Genomic DNA, 22066 nt, shown 5'->3' with positions numbered 1-22066 from the left:
CAAAAGATGGCACCTCTGACACTGCAGCACTCCCTCAGTACTGCACTGGAGTGTCAGCCTGGATTATGTGCTCAAGTCTCTGGTGTGGGGTAAAAGGGCCTGACTCCTGTGTGAAATGAGTTTGGCGATCTCAATCCAATTAATGGGCACGACCCCACGGCACTAAACTGCCTCAAATCTGCAACTTTGTAGGAGAGAAATGCTGAGCTGCTGTAGCAGCTCAAACAATTGGTCACCGGTATTTTTAACATTGTCAGCAGCCTCAAGGCACCCAGTGGCAGCTCCATTTCCTCAATACTGCGGATCTTCGGGTTCTGAGAACAGACCGGGTCGACTCTGGCCTTGCACTGCTGACCAGCTTGGGTGCTATGTACAAAAACCCTTAGAATGGCCTCTCCCGCTGCCTCTTCCACTCTGGTGGGGTTACCGTGAGGTGGAGCTGGGGAGGAAACCGAAGGAGATCAGGCGTTGAAGAAAGGCCTCCCTCCTTTAAATATGCAGCAGGGTGGGCAATGGGCAGGGGAAAATATATCGCCGTTCTTTCATCGTCGCTGGGTCAAAATCCTGGAACTCCCTTCCTAACAGCACTGTGGGAGAACCTTCACCACACGGACTGCAACGATTCAAGAAGGCGGCTCACCACCACCTTCTCAAGGGCAAATAGGGATGGGCAATAAATGCCGGCCCTGTCAGTGACGCCCGCATCCCATGAACGAATAATATTAAAAAATACCGATGGCTAATTTTAAAGTGGGATATTCTCCCTCCCCATTTTCCTTGATCCTCCACCCTGGGAACGTTCAAAAACAGGCGGTAAAAACAGAGGGAAATTCTCCCCAGGAAGTAAAAAAAAATCAGTCAGGATCCCTGATCTTGGTCATCACCCAGTGACTGTCTTTTCCTCTTTTCTCATGACCAACATTCTGAAGTCATTTTAAACTCAACCTGAAAGTATCTGAGTTTCTATTAGCTTCTTCTCTTCCTCCAAAGGGAAAAAAAAAATCAAGGACTAGGAGGCACAGATTAAAGTTAAACGGGGTAGACTGCATGAGGGGAAATCAGGCAAAGCAGATCACCCGCCAGGCTATAGAACCCGCCTGAGCGCGGGGGAATGGGGGAGGGGCGGTTCTTCTCGGACTCTTCATTTTCTCACTTGGAGTTATGTCACCCTGCTTTGAAGGTAGAAAAAGTACCATGGAGTCAACATTAACTCCACTGTGGCCACATCAAAGGATTTGACTTTTAAAGGCCCTGTGTTGTCAGGGACTGCTGGTGCATTTGTTGAAAAAAACAAAGAAAGAGAGAGAGAGAAAAAGAAAGAAAGACTTGCATTTACTTAGCGCCTTTCATAGTTAATTCTCTTGGTGTTTCTCCATTACAGAGTAACTTTGTGGCATGCATGACTGCAATACTCAAGCAAATGGATAACCAGCACTACTCCTGTTATCTGGAATCCTTCCATACAAATCAAGACTTGGTGGTGAGTAAGACTTTTCTGCATCTATTAGTGATGAGTGGACAGTTAAACTATCACGTGCCCTTTGTGCGATAATCTATTTGATGTTGCTGCTTTAATCTTTTTTAAAGGAAATCCATCTTCACTTTAAAGTGTTATTTTTGAAGCATTAGTTTATTTGGGGAGATGGGATTCTTATCGGACTTCTTATCTTCTCACATGGAGTTATGTCACCCTGAGGTGAAGGCAAAAAATGTCATGCAGTCAGCGTTAGCTCCATTGCGATCACTGTGACCACATCAATGGGTTTGGCTTTTGAAAGCCCTTTGTAGTCAGGAGGCTGTGCGTTTGTGGTCTAAAAATCAAAAAAAATCATTGCATGTCTGAGTTGCTGCTGAGGAACCATTGAGTTTAATGCAGGGTTTTTGGTGAAGTGCAGACTTTGTGTGGTCTTTGACCCAGCTGTGTGCAACATCCATGCAATCTTAATGCGACTGAGGGTTCAAAAGGTGAATCCTTGGAAATCCAGGCACGTTAACCAGTCCTGAACTTCACACGTCGAGAGAATCTACCCGTGTTAGCACAAGAAGCCTCCAATGTAAAAGAATAGTATCAGACAGGCCAAGTGTGCACTAACTTTGTCATTATATATTAGCTTGGAGGGGACTGGGTGAGGGTCCTTTCAGACCCCAGTTCATGTCCACTCCCTAAATTCATGAAAGTTGCAATGGGACATTGACAGATGAAGTCAGTGGGCAAAACTGTGGCAGATGGATTTCAATGGGGGGAAAGTGTGAGTATTTTCTAAATGGCGAGAAGCTAGGAACTGTGAAGCAGCAGAGAGGTTTAGATGCCCATGTACAGAAATCACTAAAAACTAGTAGATAGGTACAAAAAAATAATTAAAAAGACTAATGGAATTCATCTCAAGGGGACTGGAATACAAAGGCATGGAAGTTATGCTACAGTTGTATAAACCTCTGGTTAGACCCCATCTGGATTACTGCGTTAAATTCTAGGCACTGCACCTCAGGAAGGATATATTGGCCAGCTTGCATAGACTAGGTTTTTATTCCCTTGAGTATAGAAAATTAAGGGGTGATATAATTGAGATGTTTAAGATGGTTAAGGATTTGATAGGATAGATGGAGAGAAACTATTTCCTCTGTTGGGGGAGTCCAGAACAAGGGGGCTTAAGCTTAAAATTAGAGCTAAGCCCTTCAGCGGTTATGTCAGGAAGTACTTCTTCACACAAAGGAAATCGGGAACTCTCTTCCCCTGAAAAGCTGTTGAGTCTAGGTCAATTGAAAATTTCAAAACTGAGATTGATAGATTTTGTTAGGTAAGGGTATTAAAAGATAAGGAACCGAGGTAGGTAAATGGAGTTAATATACAAATCAGACATGATCTAATTGAACGGCGGAACAGGATCGAGGGGCTGAATGGCCTACTCCTGTTCCTTTGTTCCTACGAAAGTCTCCTTCCTCTGGTAGGTGCAAGGGTCTTACGTGAAAAAAGTTTGGACTGTAGCAACTCATTTCCTTTGGGGGATTGGCGGGGGAAGGGTACAGTACAAAAGCTTAGAAATTCCAGTAATTATAACTGGTGTGGGAAATGGGGGAATAGGAAAAAAAAATCACAGTGATAAAGTAAGGATGTTTCTCCAAGGTTGGAGGCTAGGCACATTGTCGAGGCAGAATAGAGGCCAGTTTGCTTATTGATTGGCTGTGCTATACCTGGCCTGGGAGTGCTTAATGCTGACACTAGGGTTGCCAACTCTGGTTGTACGTATTCTAGAAGATTTCATCGGGTCACCTCCTGCCTCCAACCGCCCCGCACCCACACTCTCTCCATTGGTCACCTGATGTGTCTATCATCTTGGCATACTGCCTCCCCAAGCATATTGGGAAGTGAACAGACTCTTTGTTATCCGATTGGATGAACAGCCTTTTGTCTTATTTCCAATATTGTTCTTCATGCCCTGATAACTTTTTTCATGGGTTGCTCATATCAGAGTCCAGGAGATTAATCTTTAATTCCTGGAGACTCCAAGACAATCCGGAAAGGTTGGCAACTCTAGCTGACACTGGGGGCCTGAAATGGGAATAGTTCCAATCCATTCCCCACTACCAAACATCCCTCACCCATAAGCTTGTACATGCACTTGCTCCTCAGCAACTTCATGATGTTTTTATTCTTTTTAATCATGAATTTCTGGCTGACAAGGCAGAAAGAATAGCAGATGGTTATTAAAGTGGATAAAAATAAGAGAAGGCATGTTAGAACAGGAATTTTGAAACGTGTACAGAATTAGTAGGCACTGTTTTGCTCATGGCTCGTAGCCTCAGGCAGGCTCCCATCCAAATACCAGCCAGTCACAACTCTAGCTTAGCTTCCAAGATCAGACAAGGTCTCAGGGTGATATGGCCTTGGGCCTGAAACTACAGCATCTAACAAACTCCAGGTGGCCTCTTATCCAACTGGTGACAAGCTTCCCCACCCTGCTTAGCTTCTGAGATCAGATTCTGTTATATCCTGTGTGGCTCTTGGTATTTTTATCCTGTGGAATAGCAGAAAGGTGCGGGCATGATTATAGAGCAAAGTATCCGCAATATGAAACTGTTACCAATAGAACTAATTAACTGTTGGGGCGCATCTCAAGAGCATTTGATTATAAGCAGAAACATTAACCCTGTTTAATTGGTAAGGTTCAAATGTACAATATTGTTTGCGGTGTTGGGCATCCTTACTCTCAAATAGATATTCATTAGCAACGGCTCAGAGAAGATTAACAAGGATAGTTACGAGATTTTAAAACTTTAAGTTATGAAGGGTGAGTCACAGAATTTGGCTAGTTTTCCTTAAAGCTTGATAATTACATTCCATAATAACATCTGAATGATTAATGCTATTTTAGCGGAGGGATTGATGGGGGTGGTGCGGTCGATGTTGTGTATATGGACTTGCAAAAGGAATTTGATAAAATACCACATAGTCGACTTATAAGCAAAATTAAAGCCCGTGGGATTAAAGGGACTGTGGCAGCGTGGATACAAAATTGGCTAAGACACAGAAAGCAGTGAGTAGTGGTGAATGGTTGTTTTTCAGGCTGGGTGGAAGTATACAATGATGTTCCCCAGTGGTCGGTATTAGGATCATTGCTCTTTTTGATATATATTAATGACCTGGACTTGGAAATACAGGGTATAATTTCAAAGTTTGCAGATGACACGAAACTCAGGAACGTAGTAAACCACGTGGAGGATAGTAACAGACTTCAGGAGGACATAGACAGACTGGTGAAATGGGCAGGTGAAATTTAACACACAGAAGTGTGAAGTGATACATTTTGGTAGGAAGAATGAGGAGAGGCAACATAAACTAAATAGTACAATTTTAAAGGGAGTGCAGGAACAGAGAGACCTGTAGGTATATTTTCACAAGTCTTTGAAGTTTACAAGACAAGTTGAGAAGGTTGTTAAAAAAGCATTTGGGATCCTGGGCTTTATTAATAGCGGCAGAGAGTACAAAAGCAAGGAAGTTATGCTAAACATTTATAAAACACTGATTAGACCTCAGCTGGAGTATTGTGTTCAATTCTGGGCACCACACTTTAGGAAGGATGTCAAGGCCTTAGAGAGGGTGCCGAAGAGATTTACTAGAATGGTGCCAGGGATGAGGGACTTCAGTTATGTGGAGAGACTGGAGAAACTGGGGTTGTTCTCCTTAGAGCAGAGAAGGTTAAGAGGAGATTTGATAGAGGTGTTCAAAATCATGAAAGGTTTTGATAGAGTAAATAAGGAGAAGTGTCGGTAACCAGAGGACACAAATTTAAGGTAATTGGCAAAAGAACCAGAAGTGACATGAGGAAACATTTTTTTTACGCTGAGAGTTGTAATGATCTGGAATGCACTGCCTGAAAGGGTGGTGGAAGCAGATTCAATAATAATTTTCAAAAGGGAATTGGATAAATACTTGAAAGCAAAAGAATTACAGGGCTATGGGGAAGGAGCAGGGGAATGGGACTAATTGGATAGCTCTGTCAAGGAGCCAGCACAGGCCTCCTTCTCTGCTATAACATACTGTGATACTATTATTTAGCAAGGGAGCCAACTCATTTAAAGTGGAAGGGTTAATCTCCCAGTTAAAATAGCTCAGGAAAGAATTTGAGATGAATGTGTTAAGTGGACATGCTCTATTATCATACAATGTAACATTTAAAACCTGGAGCTGGTCTGTTTGCTTGTAAACCAAAATGAAGGGTACTTTACATAGAATTAACAGCACAGAAACAGGCCCAACTGGTCTATGCCATTATTTATGCTCCACACGAGTCTCCTCCCACCCTACTCCATCTAACCATATCAGCATATCCTTCTATTCCTTTCTCCCTCATGTACTTATCGAGCTATTCGCTCAACCACTCCATAGAACCATAGAAAAGATAAAGTACAGAAGGGGGCCATTTGGCCCATCGTGTCCGTGCCGGCTCGAAGAACAACGAGGTGCCCATTTTAAATCCACCTTCCAGCACCCAGTCCTGCAGCTTACAGCACTTTAGGTACAGGTCCAGGTACTTTTTAAAAGAGTTGAGGGTCCCTGCCTCTACCACCAATTCGGGTAGCGAATTCCATACACCCACCACCCTCTGGGTAAAAAAGTTTTTCCTCATGTCCCCACTAATCCTTCGCCAATCAGCTTAAATCTATGTCCTCCCTAGTTCTTGAACTCTTCACTAGGGGAAACAGGTACTTCTTGTCTACTCTATCTGGGCCCCTCATAATTTTGTACACCTCAATCAAGTCACCCCTCAGCCTCCTCTGCTCCAAGGAAAACAACCCCAGCCTATCCATTCTCTCCTCGTAGCTGCAATTTTCAAGCCCTGGTAACATTCTTGTAAATCTTCTCTGCACTCTCTCCAGAGCAATTACGTCCTTTGTGTAATGTGGTGACCAGAACTGCGCACAATACTCCAGCTGTGGCCTTACCAGCATTTTATACAGTTCCATCATTACATCCCTGCTTTTGTATTCTATACCTCGGCTAATAACGGAGAGCATTCCGTATGCCTTCTTCACAACCTTATCTACTTGTACTGCCACCTTCAGGGACCTGTGCACATGCACTCCAAGGTCTCTCACTTCCTCTACCCCTCTCGATATATTCCCGTTTACTGCGTATTCCCTTTTACTGTTTGCCCTCCCTAAGTGCATTACCTCACACTTCTCCGGGTTGAACTCCATTTGCCACTTTTCCGTCCACTCCACCAACCCATTGATATCTTCTTGGAGTCTATAGCTATCCTCTTCACTATCAACTACACGGCCAATTTTTGTGTCATCTGCAAATTTGCCAATCATGTCCCCTACATTCAAGTCCAAATCATTAATATATACCACAAACTGCAAGGGACCCAACACTGAGCCCTGTGGCACACCACTGGAAACAGATTTCCATTCGCAAAGACATCCATCGACTTTTATCTTTTGTTTCCTGTTACTGAGCCAATTTTGATTCCAATTGACCACATTTCCCTGTATCCCATGGGCTTTTACCTTTCTGACCAGTCTGCCATGTGGGACCTTGTCAAATGCCTTACTAAAATCCATGTAGACAACATCCACTGAACTACCCTCATCAATCCTCCTTGTCACCTCCTCAAAGAATTCAATCAGATTTGTAAGGCATGACCTTCCCTGAACAAATCCATGCTTACTATCCCTGATTAAGCCATCCTTTTCCAAGTGACAGTTTATCCTATCTCTCAGTATTGATTCTAATGGTTTGCCCACCATCGAGGTAAGACTGACTGGCCTATAATTGTTCAGCCTTTCCCTTGTACCCTTTTTAAACAATGGTACTACGTTTGCAGTCTTCCAGTCCTCCGGTACCTCTCCTGTATCTAGTGAGGATTGGAAAATGATCCTCAGAGCATCCACTATTTCCTCCCTGGTTTCTTTCAATAGCCTAGGAAACAATCCATCCAGCCCTGGTGACTTATCAACTTTCAAGGATTCCAATCCCTCTAGTACTTCCTCTCTCGTTACGTTTACCTTATCCAATATTTCACACCTCTCCTCTTTAACTACGACATCCGGATCATCCCTTTCCTTTGTGAATACGGAGACAAAATATTCATTTAAAACCCTACCTACATCCTCTGCTTCTACACACAAGTTACCCTTATCATCCCTGATAGGTCCCACCTTTTCCTTAGCTCTCCTCTTGTTCTTAATGCACTGATAAAACATCTTTGGGTTTTCTTTAATCTTACTTGCTAATATTTTTTCATGCCCTCTCTTTGCTTTCCTTATTTCCTTTTTTATGTCATCCCTGTACTTTCTATACTCCTCTAGGCTTTCTGCAGTATTTAGTTTTCTGTGACAGTCATAAGCTTTCTTTTTCTGCTTTATCTTGCCCCGTATACTTCTAGGCAACCAGGGGGCTCTAAATTTGGTAGTGCCACCCTTTTTCTTTGAGGGGACGTGTCTGCATTGTACCCGTGGAATTTCACTTTTTAGTGCCTCCCACTGGCTTGCCACTGATTTCTCCTCAAGTAGTTGTGTCCAGTCCACTTCTGCCAAATCACCTCTTAGTTCTGTAAAATTTGCCTTCCCCCAATTTAAAACATTTATTCCTGATTTAACTCTGTCCTTTTCCATAATAAGGCTAAAACTAACTGAATTGTGGTCACTATCCCCAATATGGTCACCCACTGTCACTTCACCCACTTGCCCATCTTCATTTCCCAGGACTAAATCTAGAATTGCATCCCCTCTTGTTGGGCTTGTCACGTACTGGCTAAAAAAGTTCTCCTGGACACCGATCAAGAATTTTGCGCCCTCTGTGCCCCTCACACTGTTTGAATCCCAGTTGATGTTAGGGTAGTTGAAGTCCCCTACTATTATTGCCCTCTTATTTTTGCACTCAGAAATTTGCCTACATATTTGTTCCTCTATCTCCCTTTCACTATTCGGGGGTCTATAGTTCACTCCTAGTAGTGTGACTGCCCCTTTTTTATTTCTTAGCTCAACCCATATGGCCTCGATTGATGATCCATTTAGCATATCATCCCTTCTCACAACTGTAATTGATTCTTTAACCAATAATGCTACCCCCCCCCTCCTTTTTTATCACCCACTCTATCCGGCCTGAAAACTCTATATCCAGGGATATTGAGCTGCCAATTATCCCCCTCTTTAAGCCAGGTTTCCGTTATAGCAATGATATCATGCTGCCATGTGTCTATCTGTGCCCTTGGCTCATCTGCTTTGTTTGTAATACTCCTTGCGTTGAAGTATAAACCCTTTAACCCCCGTCAAATTCCTGTGCTGAACACTATTTAACCTTTGCTTCTTTTGCCTTTCTGAGTCACTAACTACGTCACTAACTGCTTTTCTACTTCCCATTTCCTGGTCTGAATTTGTCCTATCTGTACCTGCCTTTTGATTCCCATCCCACTGCCATACTAGTTTAAAACCTCCCCAACAGAACTAGCAAATGCCCCCACGAGGATGTTGGTCCCGTTTCTGCTTGGGTGCAACCCGTCCAGCTTGTACAGGTCCCGCCTTTCCCAGAATCAGTCCCAATGCCTCAGGAATTTAAACCCCTCCCTCCTACGCCATCTCTCAAGCCACGCATTCATCTGGTCTATTCTCCTATTTCTGCTCTCGTGGCACTGGAAGTAATCCTGAGATTACTACCTTAGAGGTCCTGCTTTTTAATTTATTTCCTAACTCCCTATATTCTGCTTGCAGGACCTCATCCCTTTTTTTACCGATGTCGTTGATACCGATATGGACCACGACCTCTGGCTGTTTACCCTCCCCCTTTCAGAATGTTCTGCAGCCGCTCCGTGACATCCTTGACCCTAGCACCAGGGAGGCAACATACCATCCTGGAGTCACGTCTGCGGCCGCAGAAACGCCTATCTGTTCCCCTTACGATGGTATCCCCAATCACTATTACTCTCCCATTCTTTTTCCTCCCCTCCTGTGCAGCTGAGTCACTCATGGTGCCATGGCCTTGGCTCTTGCTGCATTCCCCTGATAAGTCATCTCCCCCAACAATATCCAAAGCGGAATATCTGTTTGAGAGGGAGATGGCCCCAGGGGACTCCTGCTCTACCTGCCTAGTCCTTTTACTCTGCCTGGCGGTCACCCATTTCCTTTCTGCCTGTGTAATCTTTACCTGCGGTGTGACCACCTCACTGAACGTGCTATCCACGATAATCTCAGCATCGCGGATGCTCCACTGTGAATCCACCCACAGCTTCAGCTCTGAAATGTGGTTAGCCAGCAGCTGCAGCTGGACACACTTCCTGCACACATGGTCGCCAGGGACTCCAGTAGTGTCCATGATTTCCCATTCCACGTCGTAGCATGTTCCACATTCTCACCACTCTTTGAGTAAGGAAGTTTCTCCTGAATTCCTTATTGGATTTATTCGTGACCATCTTATATCTATGGCCCCTAGTTTTGGATTCCCCCACGAGCGGAAACATTTTCTTTACGTCTACCCCTAGGCAGCTCTGCATGGGGCGATGAGGAGGGGCTGCTAAGGGCGGAAGGAGGAAAGAATCACACCGCTGATGTTGGGTGAGGCAGTTGTGCAGTGTAGTGTATTGGACCTCATGGCGGTTGTCACAAGTGTTTGAACCAGTTCAAGCAGTTTTCTTGGCGGGAAGAACAGGTGCTCATAAAGACATCAGGTGAGAAAACTAAGAGGTAGGGAACGTGAAACGTGCACCAAAATGGAAGTTGTTGGACGCAAATGGTAATTGAACCGCTGTTGGTAAGTGGTTAGACAGGTCATAGCATGAACAGGAGATGGCTTCTGATACCAAGCTGTAAGAGAGCAAGCGAGATGGTTGTGGGTGTGAGGATCAAGTGATAGGAAGAATGAGGGACAATGGATCGATAGACCGATAACCATGGGGTGAGGCAGATTATTAGAGTTCTTTGTGGAAGTGAGTGCACACATAAATGTCTCACTAACTGGCAGTCTCAGGTAAAGGATGGCTGGGGTACAAAGTGGACAGAAATGTTTCCTCTTCCACAAGAACTCAGCAAAAACAGAGAGATGCACACATACTTAGAGACAGTAAAGAACGAGAGAGAGCGTGAGTGAGAGGGAGAGAATGAGAGATAAAGATACGCATAGAGACTGCAGGGAAAAAGATAGAGACAGCGCCAGTATGAGAGACAATGAGAGTAATATAGAATGGGAGACACAAAAGAGAAAGAGAGCATGAGAGGGAGAGAGAGAGAAAGCGTGAAAGAGACACATCATTGAAAAAGAGATGGAGAGAGACAGATAGTGGGAAAGAGGGTCACAGAAATGAGGGGAGAGAGAGAATAAAAGGACACAGAGACAGACAGAAGAGATGCAGAGGGGCAAGGAAAGAAAATCAAACATAAAATAAATGAAAGCATTAATTTCAAATCTTTTTTTTAAGAAAAGAAAAAACAAAAAGCTATTGAATAATCTGAAGTTTTTCTGGTTGTAAAAGGAAATATCTTGGAGGGCTTCCAACCCTCATCATCGAGGCTCATACATGACTAATGGCTACTTGGGCAACGACCAAGAAGACAGCAGACCCTCCTGGGAACTGCACCCCAGCGAGAGTCAGCGCCTTCAGGAGAGGAGAGGAGAAAATGGAACCCCCAAAAATTTATTTTCACGACTCTCTCCCTCTCTCTCTGCTGCACTTTTCTTTCAGCTATAACACTCCAGCAGTCCCCCAACTTGCTCCCACTACCTCACCCAAACTCTGCAATACAGAACCATCATTTGTGCCAGAGATAGTCAGAAGGTCACTGCCATCACCTCTGGGCAAAATTCTGACAAGCATAGACACCAGGAAATACCAACCAGATGTTAGGAGATAAATGGTAGAAATTGCAATTTCTTTTTTTTAAATGCTGATCAATATTTCTGGATCAAAATTTATTGAGTTCATATCCAAGCTGCCAGAAAAAGTGATTTCCACCCTCTGGAGAGTAGGACCTGCAATATGGAAAACCTTAAAACGAATTTAATGCCAAACAAATCTCTAAGACAAGCACAGTAAACTTCATTCAGCAGGTCTATATCTGCGGAGAATGGTGCAATCTCAGTTTACTTGGATCAGGAATGTTATTTAATAGGACCTGGCTCGGTCTATTGGAAATCTATAATAATACTTGTATTTATATAACACTTTGTCAAAAGGTCTCAAAACGTTTTGCTCAATGACTTAGTTCTTGAAGTGCAGTGACTGTTGTTATGTAGACAAATACGCCAGCCATTCTGTACCCACAGTGAGATGATCAATTAATGAAACTGCATCCATGGACTTTTGGCCGAGAGAGGAAAGTCCCTGCTCTTCTTTTTCTTCATGCCCACCTGAGCGGGCAGACAGGCCTCAACTTGACATCTCAGCAGAATTACAGAACCTCTGACAATGCAGCACTCCTTCAGTAATGCGCTGAGAGTGTCGTGAGAGTGAACATAGGAAATGCAAGACGCAAAAAGACAGAGGTCCACCTTGGTCGCCTTCTACCATCCTGATAGAAGCATGATATAACCATAACAGAGTTGTTGACTAATCATAGCAATCAATCTCTATCAATTAGTCTACAACAGACCCAGGCATGAGGCGAGGAAAACCATCGCCTCTTCCCCCCAATAATACGACACTTAACACATGTTATGCCTGAAAGAAATCAATCTAATTTGCATTTGAATGAATCTATACTTACTGCTTCCACTGGCTCCCTAGGGAGCCTACCACTCACTCACTGAAATAATGGCCTTGATATTTATGGGGAGGTGGGAGGGAATGGTGGGGGGGGGGAAGGTTTAACGGCCTGGGTGTACGGGTTTCCCGGAAGTTCTGCTGAATTTAACGGGAGGACCTGATTTCAATTTTTTGAATCGGTTTCCCCGCCGCAGTCAGCCAGATTGAGAGGCTGGCTGGCTGTTGGACGGAAAGGTCTGCGGCACCAGGCCACAGCCAAGGAGCAGAGAGGAGAGATGGAGAGACCGTGGGCCGGGGGGGATATTGGAGGGGGGCCAGGGAGAATATTGCTGACCGGGAGGAGATGGTGGTTGGTCCAATCACAGGAGGAGATTGGGGTGGGTACCGATCACGGGAGGAGATTGGGGGGGTTCCGATCCTGGGAGGAGATCGGGGGGGCTTCCAATCGCGGGAGGAGATCAGGGGACTTCCGATCACAGGTGCTGTCCGATTGCGGAAGGTCCGAGCAGGTTTGTCGCCCGCCTCCCCCCCCCAACCTGCCTCTATTAAAACCGGAAGTGGGCGGTTGGGGTCGGGTTTGGCATTTTTTTATTTTTAACCCCCTCCCGCCTGACCTGGGGTGATTAGTTCCCGCAGATTAGTTTTGAATTTATCGCCCTTCGAGCATATTCCATGCCCTCTGGATTTACTGTTCTGTACAAGGTGAAATAGCTTGTAATGGTCTACATTATCTAGTCCCATTAGAATCCTAAAAACAGCAATCACATCACCTCTCAACCTTATCTTTTCCAGTGAGAACATGTCCAATTTACATAATCGCCCCTCATAATCCAATCCCTCCATCCCCTCAAATCATTCTGGTTGCTCTCTACTGTATTCTTTCAATAGCTGCAATATCCATTCTATACTGAGGTGACCAGAACTGTACACAGTATTCTAAGTGTGGTCGCACTAATGATTTATAAAGTGGCAGGACTACCTTACTATTTTGGGTCAGTATTGACCGTTTAATACATCTCAATATCTGATTTGCTTTACTCACTGCCACCGAGCATTGTTGCGATAGCTTCAATTTATTGTCAATCAGGACCCCCAGATCTCTTTCCTTTTCCATGCGCAAATTGGGTGAGGGCAGGATCGGGTTCAGGTCAAATACCTTCCCGACACTCGTGGCCAAGGCTTTCACTTGAAGGACAGCCTAAGTTTCTGAGTGTGCCTAATTCCCTTTGAATTGTAACCCAGCAAGGGGTCATCGCCTTTGGGACTGTAGGTTAAGAAAGAAAACACTGCAAAGAAGTACCGCAGTGTTTTGGAGCCACATGAGAAGTCTACTCCACTGAGGATAGTGTTGTATAAGAGAGTGCTTCATATCGATTGTCTATTAGTGAGGAGGCTAAGTGCAATCCATCTTGTGTGAATGGTTATGTACTAGAGTTAACTTATGCATATTTGATATGTCAGCTTGGCCCAGTTGCCTGCGCTTGAGCTCACCGGGATCTGAGAGCACATAATCCAGGTTGACACTGCAGTGCAGTAATAGTGGAATGCTGCACTGTCAGAGGCGCCGTCTCTCATATGAGACGTTAAACATAAGCCCCTGACTGCCTAATCGGGTGGATATAAATGATCCAGTGGCATTATTCGAAGAAGAGCAGGGCAGTTCTCCAGGAGTACTGGAAAACATTTATCCCTCAATCGACAATGTGGTGTCCATGTTTATATAAGTGACTACACTTCAAAATTACTTCATTGGTTGTGGGATATCCTGAAGATGAGAAAAGCGCTATATAAATGCAATGTTCTTTCTTTCAATTTTTTGCAAAGAGAAGATGTTGAGTGTGTAATAACTCCATCAAGTTTCGACTTCTGGCAGTTCAATCCCATTTGTAGCCCTCAGGGAAATGTTTTACTGTTACAGCTTGTAAACGTCAAAATTTTGATATTTCCCCTGAATATTTAATAAAAAAGATTCATTTCTTCAAAAATTCTTTGATGCATGAACAGTTACTTGGACAAATAAAACACAAGAACAAGGCAAAACCATCAGCATATTAAGCCTCGAGTAAGTTGCAAGTCAATTGAGAAGTTTGAAGGAGATGGGCATTTAAATATGGACATAAAGGTATTAAGGGATATCAGGGCAAATTCAGAGTTCCCATGCCCCCAGCGGGAACCTGAGCTTGAAGGGAGAATCAGGGCTACAGTTTTGCAGCCCTTTCTCTGATTGCAGTTCCTTTGAGCAGGGCTCCCTGCTCAATGGGAATGTGGGAGCAGTGAATTTACCATCTGGAGAAAAATCAGGAGATTGGGATTAAAAAGAAACAGAAATGGCACAAAAACAACAACAACAACTTGCATTTATACAGCACCTTTAATGTAGTAAAATGTCCCAAGGCACTTCACAAGAGCATTATCAAACAAAATTTGACACCGAGTCACATAGATAGATGTTAGGACAGGTGACCAGAGCTTGGTCAAAGAGGTAGGTTTTAAGGAGCGTCTTAAAGGAGGAGGGAGAGGTGGAGAGGCAGAGAGGTTTAGGGAGGGAATTCCAGAGCTGAAGGCATGGCCACCAATAGAGAGGCGAAGGAAATCGGGGATGCACAAGAGACCAGGTTTGGATTAACGCAGAGTTCTCGGAAGGTAGTATGGCTGGAGGAGGCTACAGAAATAGGGAGGGGCAAGGCAATGGAGGGATTTGTATGCAAGGATGGGAATTTTAAAATCGAGGCATTGCTGGACACGGGAGCCAATGTAGGTCAGCGAGCACAGGGGTGATGGGAGAACGGGACTTGGTGCAAGTTAGGCAGCAGAGTTTTGGATAGCTCAAGTTTACAGAAGGTGGAAAATGGGAAGCTGGCCAGGAGAGCATTGGAATAGTCGAATCTATGGATCGATAGGCCAAATGGTGTGCTCCTGCCCCTAAATTCCTTTCGCAAACCCTGTGCAATCTACCATACAATGGACGCCATCCCACCCATTTAATCTCCTGAGGGAAAGTTACACAGATATACTCCGATATCCAGATTTAGTCACACAAATCCATAGTATTGATGCATCCCAAAGAATAAGAACTTAAAATCCCATATGAGACTAGTCCATTTGTTAGGAGATGGGACTTAGTTGGAGGGGGGGAGGGAAGTGGGGGAGGTTAGGAATGTCGCACCTTCTGATCCACTGGCATGTCGCCATGGGAGACACCAATGATAATAGTCAGGCTTCCTTCCCATCATTGTAAAATAGCAAACCTGATAGAGTACAGTGATAAAGTCAACAGACAGGAGGTTAACAAACATAATGGGGTAGATTTTAACTTTGTACGATAGTGTAAAATGGTTGAAGTCAATGGAAATAAAAATGGGGAGAGTAGTAAAACAGACTGCTGATTCACTATCACCTGTTCTACACTATTGTACAAAGTCAAAATCTACCTCCGTGTGTCTACAGTATCACACAAAGTCAAAATCTACCTCCGTGTGTCTACAGAACCATACAAAGTCAAAATCTACCTCCGTGTGTCTACAGTATCACACAAAGTCAAAATCTACCTCTGTGTGTCTACAGAATCATACAAAGTCAAAATCTACCTCCGTGTGTCTACAGTATCATACAAAGTCAAAATCTACCTCTGTGTGTCTACAGTATTCATGATGTGGAGCATTTACCTGAGGAAGGAGAAAATCTCCGAAAGCTTGTGAATTTAAAATAAAATTGCTGGACTATAACTTGGTGTTGTAAAATTGTTTACAATTGTCTACAGTATCACACAAAGTCAAAATCTACCTCTGTGTGTCTACAGTATCACACAAAGTCAAAATCTACCTCCGTGTGTCTACAGTATCATACAAAGTCAAAATCTACCTCCGTGTGTCTACAGTATCATACAAAGTCAAAATCTACCTCCGTGTGTCTACAGAATCATACAAAGTCAAAATCTACCTCCGTGTGTCTACAGTATCACACAAAGTCAAAATCTACCTCCGTGTGTCTACAGTATCATACAAAGTCAAAATCTACCTCCGTGTGTCTACAGTATCATACAAAGTCAAAATCTACCTCCGTGTGTCTACAGAATCATACAAAGTCAAAATCTACCTCCGTGTGTCTACAGTATCACACAAAGTCAAAATCTACCTCCGTGTGTCTACAGAATCATACAAAGTCAAAATCTACCTCCGTGTGTCTACAGTATCACACAAAGTCAAAATCTACCTCCGTGTGTCTACAGTATCATACAAAGTCAAAATCTACCTCCATGTGTCTCGCTCAGCAAAAGTCATAGATAACTTACATATATAAGAATATATTTTCCAATTGGCAAGGGTTAGGTCCAATGCTTAACATGCTCTTGTGCCATCCCTGTAAGTGCTATTTTTAGTCACACAGAGCATGTAGAACAAGCTCATTAAGGGTTTGGACCTGAACTTTGGACACTGTGGCAATCTGTGGTGACACTGGAGTATTGGAAAGAGTAGCCATGAACCTTTGATTTCCCTCCATTACAAAAGCCTACTTCCTGCACAGCAATCCTGTTCCTTTTCCTATCCCTTGCCCCTCCTTCAAAGCTCACCTCTTTGACCATGCTATACGCATCCTGCCTCCCTGCTCTCACAGTTCCTGCTCACAGACCATTGTTTCCCCTGTAAAGCACCTTGGGATGTTTCATTGCAGGAAGGGTTCTGTACAAACCTAAGTTGTTGTGATTCCCATCAGTTTAATCAGTGTGCTTGCAGCCAACCAGCCTCCTATGTGCCGGTTAGTGAGGGCAGCCAGCATTGCTAATCGTGACTGTCCTCTTAATTTCCACAAGCCACTTTTATTGGCTCCTTGCCTCACTGCCAATGTGATACAAGAAAACTTGCAGCATTTGGAAGGAACCCAATGAACAGACAGAAGGAAGGTGTTTCAACAGGAGCTGAGATATGCTAAATGAATCTGCTTCACACACTGAGGAGGGTATCATCCAAAACAGGATGGAATACTATTCCCTCAGGTGGGCTAACAGTGTGGATGATGTAATTCGACTTGGGGCTTAAGGCATAGACAGGGGAAGTAGAAGAAAAGTTTAATGAGATTTCCATTCCTCAATGTGATCCAATAATTCTTGCTGGAAAGCGTGATTGAGTGGATGTGAGGATGACAGGACTGGAATCAGCAGTGATTCCCTCCACAGTTGAATAATCTGGCTGATAATAGGAGAGATTTCCCATTTTGGCGCTCCAGGCACAGGCCAGCTGTATATAATTGGCAAACCACATACCCCCAGCCCTTCAAGTGAGAGCTGGACCTGTTTCTGGCTGGGGCGTCGATCACCTTGTACAAGAGGTGGGTATCCTGTAAATCATGGACAGAGTCATCTCCTGGACTAGTTTTGATCAACTATGGGAGATCGGAGAGGAATTTTCCAGATTTTTCCCCTAATGGGCCCTGGGTTATTAAAATCTGATTTTTGCCTCTCCCAGGAGATCACATGGAGCGAGTGGAGTGGGGAGTGGGGGTATCGTGACGCATAAGGCATCACAACTGTGTGGGACAGGTTGGATGGACCAGTAGATCCATTATTTTCGTATGTTCACATGATTTTCTTGCACAGTGTCCTAATACATGCAGCCAGCTTGTGTCAGGGCTGGCGAGGTGGCAGATCTCTCCTGAACTTTGAGGAACAGGTCGGCTGCTTGTTGTGCGGAATCTGCCGTATTTAGGGATGATCCTAGAGGAAGATGGCAGTTTAAAATGCAGCGTACACTGCAGTTTAACAATGGTGGCCTTTTCAAATGTTGGTGCTTTCACTCCTCAACACATGAGGCTAAAGTGACAATGGTAGCGTGAACGGTAGTGCAGATAGAAAGAGGGAAGTGCTACTACTAAGCTAAGGCTAATACCTGAGCTATTTTTAGATGGACGAACAAAGATGGGCTGAATGGCTCTCCTCATCCATACTAGCATCTGTTGGCAATTATGTCATTACTATTCATCAGTTGCCAGGCAGTCTCTGAAAAACTCAGAAATTCTCAGAGACACTCTATAATTTTACAATCATAGAAAATTGCTTTTAGAATTAATGTAACATTGTCAAAATTCATATTCTAACATCCTCAACGAGCATGAGATTACAACCGTGCTCATAAAATTAAGACTTTGAACCCATGGTTTAAAGAGAGTGTACAATTAATAAAGTCCCTTCATTTGCTGTGAGGTAGCAATCATTTTGTGGTTTTCAACCAAGAGAAGTTGATTTATGAACCAAAATTGGTTGATAATTAAAACGTTGAATGTGATAGTCAATTCTCTGTTGTTTTTGGATCAGTGGTTTTATCACTCTTTCCTAACTGATGTATTTTCCCATAGGATTTCTTCATGGAAACTTTCCTCTTATTCATGGATCTGATAGGGAAGAATGTCTACCCTGCTGACTGGATGGCTATGAGTATGATGCAGAACAGGTAGGAGCTACAGATCATCATCACCCTCCATTATGTCAGCCATGGCTCAGTTGACCACACTCTCGTCTCTGAGTCAGAAGGTCGTAGGTACAAACCCCACTCCACAGACCTGAGCACTTAATCTAGGCTGACACGCCAGTGCAGTACTGAGGGAGTGCTGCACTGTTGGAGTTGCTGTCTTTCAGAAGCGATGTTAAACCCAGGCCCCATCTACCCTCTCAGGTGGACGAAAAGGATCCCATGGCACTAATCGAAGAGCGGGTTTGTTCTCCTGGTGTCCTGGCCAATATTTATCCTTCAACCAACACCACCAAAAACAGAGTATCTGGTCATGAATATCGTTATTGTTTGTGCGACCATGCTGTGTGCAAATGGGCTGCCGCGTTTTCCTATATTGCAACAGTGACTACACATCAAAAATATTTAATTGGCTGTAAAGCCCTGAGGTTGTGGAATGTGCTATATAAATGCAAGTCCTTTCCTTGCCTATGTGTGTTCGAAAGTGATGTGGAAAAAATTAATCATACTTTGGAAGCTAATTTTGTCTGATATGGTCTAGAAAGATGTAAAACACAGCAAAACCAATGGAATCTAAATAAGGTTGGAACTTGTTTTGCTTTGGGTATCTGACTAAAAGTCTCTGCAGTAGTGTTACCAACTCTGACCCAAAATAATCAAAGTTTCTGGTTTGATCCATGGTCTGAGTTAGTTGATTTGAGTTCAGGCCCCAGAATGGGGTCAATAAGTAATGTTAGTTCACTTGGGATAAGGAGGGTTAAGTAAAAATGTATTTAAGCTTCCTCCTTCGGATGACTATCCAATGATTCCTGCTGGAAAGTGCAGATGTGGTGTAATGATCTTGAAGGACTGGGCTGTGGGAAGGTGGAGTTGTGGCTCCTCCCACCTCTGGAACAGGGAGGGGGTGAGAAAGTTGGGTATATAAGGCACAGCCTATAACTGTGTTTGGAGTTTTCCTGGAAAGATGCTGAAGACCCTGATATCTGGTACTAATATGGGTCGTCTCAGTGGACATCCAGAGAACCAGGTGGTCCACACCAACTATGTCAGTATTAAACATCTGGCTCAAAACAAAATGTTTGCCCAAGGCTGTGACAAAGTCCATCAAGTCCCAGAACGAACAAAACTCATCTCTACCCCTAAGGCAGAACACAAATGCCATCAGAAAGGTAGAATTAGGATTATGACAAACCTAAAAGGGCAGAAGGAGAAAGTGGGGCAAGGGAGAGACCTTGTTAACCTGCAAAAGCCAAAATTGTTCAACAAAAGATAGAGAGCAAGTGTGTTATGAACACTTGGGACTAGTAGAATAGATGTGTAGTTAGTGGTAGAGAGGAAGGTACTAGTCTCATTTGGGTTTGGCAAACACTCCTGTGCCATCATGAAATATACAAACATTGGCCTTTTCTGGTCCGAGTGGTCAGCTCTAATGTAAAACCCTATACATTCTCCTCTGTGTAAGTATTGTAGTTTATGTAAGTTTAGGAGTTTTTAATACAAGTCTATTAAAAGTTTTTCATTGTCAATATCTCCATGATAAATATACATTTTTTATAAAATTACAATATCTCTTACATTGAGATCCTTTTTTAAAAAAATAAATGATTTCTCCTTCCTTGTCTGATGTTGGGTGCTGGCCACATTCTGGTGGTTATTCGAGTGTGGGAGGCATTAGACCCGAACTCTGATCCAGTTCTCACCAGCCCCCTTGCATGCAGACTTTCTGGCAGGGGTCCTATTTTGAGATAGGTCAGTGAGATTGTCCGATTGGGCTAAGACCCATCCCACCAGGAGACATCAGGTGCCTCCCCCCAAGAAGTTCGAGAGAGCCTATCCAAACTAATTTTTAAGCAAAATGAAGTAACAAAGTGAAATCAAAATAGTAGAATTGGTGGAAATTAAACATTCCACATGGTGCGCATGAGTCACATAAGGTGCTTCTGTAAACAACTGGTGACACCTGGGAGGAACTATCATTTGACAGAGTGGGTCTACGACCAATTCAATATCCCTACTACCAAACCAGTTGATATCATTTAACTCAGCGTAAAGCAAACCTAGGATCTTCCTGGTCTCTATGGATTAGAAAGAAAGAACTTGCATTTAAATAGCGCCTCATCATGCCCTTTATGACTAATGGACTATTTTTGAAGTTCACTCACCGTTGTTATATAGACAAACCCAGCCACCAATTTGCACGCAGCAAGGTCCTACAAACAGCAAATGAATGAATGGCCAGAAAAACTGTTCTTGGGGGTACGGTTTGAGGGAAGAATGTTGGCCAGGTCCCTCGGCTCAGTTTAACACAGTACATGTATCAACTGACCCTATGGGGGAATCTTCATGCTGAGTTTTAACCTGGTTTAGTCATGGAAAGACCTAGGTCCCATGTTGTTTATATCTATCTATGACTAATACTGCTCAGTAAAATTTTAACTTTAGCTCAATGCTTCCTTGAAACCAGAAGCTGAAAGCAATCTTGGTATGCATTATGTATCACCAAACTGTGTTTCATTCGTTATTGATAACTTGTCTTGCCTTGTGCAGAAAATGATTACTTGTCTAATGAAGGAGCTTGGCGCTCAATCTCATTGCAGCAATGCAGAAACAACGGTGCTGAGCTGCATTATTGGCTGCACATGGCTCTCTGGTCAAGCACGCAGAGCTAGGTTCTTGTATGTTTAAACATAAGCCCAAGCTGTGCTCACTGGCATCCAAATGCCACTTAAATTACATAGAATTACAAAGAATGTACAGCACAGAAACCAGCCATTTGGCCCAACAGGTCAATGCTCCACATGAGCCTCCTCCCAGTCTTCTTGAATGTTGAATGAAGAGTTGGCAGAACAGTCAGTTCTTCACAAACACCAAGTGGTTTAATCTCAAGTAAAAACAGAAAATGCCTGAAACATTCAGCAGGTCAGGTAGCATCAGTGAAGAGGTGAAGATATGGTTGACGTTTCAGGTCGATGACCTTTCGTCTGAACTGGGAGATGTTACAGATGAACAGCTTCTAAGGAGGAACAGAGCCGGGGAAAAGAGGATGGGAGAAGAAAAAGGAAAGGAGTGGTCTGTGATTGGATGGTGGACAGGAGATGATTGGATGTCAGAAGCGATGATGGTGTAAGACAAAAGGAGGCAATAATGAGAGAAACTGGGGAAATAAAAAGTGTAACTAAGACCCAGAGGATGAGTGAATGGTGCCAGCAGAATAGCAGAGGAGGAGGGAAGCATGGAACGTCTGGCAAAATGGACAAGGCTCCAGTGGTCTGGTGGAAGAAAAAGGCAGGTGATACCAGGGCTGCCAACCACACTATCAGCCATGTACCGATAGGGGAATCCCCATCCCAAGCACCAGCCCACAACCTCCCCCATTCCCAGAAGCCCTGGTACATCCATCCTACCCAT

General features: G+C 43.8%; 1 protein-coding gene across 1 annotated transcript in view; it reads left to right on the top strand.

The window, feature by feature from the left end:
- The window catches only part of LOC137332588 (dedicator of cytokinesis protein 2-like), a 555930-nt gene that overhangs the window by 347830 nt on the left and 186034 nt on the right, over positions 1-22066 (top strand). Inside the window, exons 28-29 of the mRNA XM_067996525.1 lie at positions 1382-1480; positions 18546-18640. Coding sequence (XP_067852626.1) covers positions 1382-1480; positions 18546-18640 — 194 coding nt within the window. The remainder of the gene's footprint in view (positions 1-1381; positions 1481-18545; positions 18641-22066) is intronic.

This window comes from Heptranchias perlo, chromosome 14 (genome assembly GCF_035084215.1).
Source record: "Heptranchias perlo isolate sHepPer1 chromosome 14, sHepPer1.hap1, whole genome shotgun sequence".
NCBI lineage: Eukaryota > Metazoa > Chordata > Chondrichthyes > Hexanchiformes > Hexanchidae > Heptranchias > Heptranchias perlo.
This window is presented reverse-complemented; position numbering and strand designations above follow the sequence as displayed.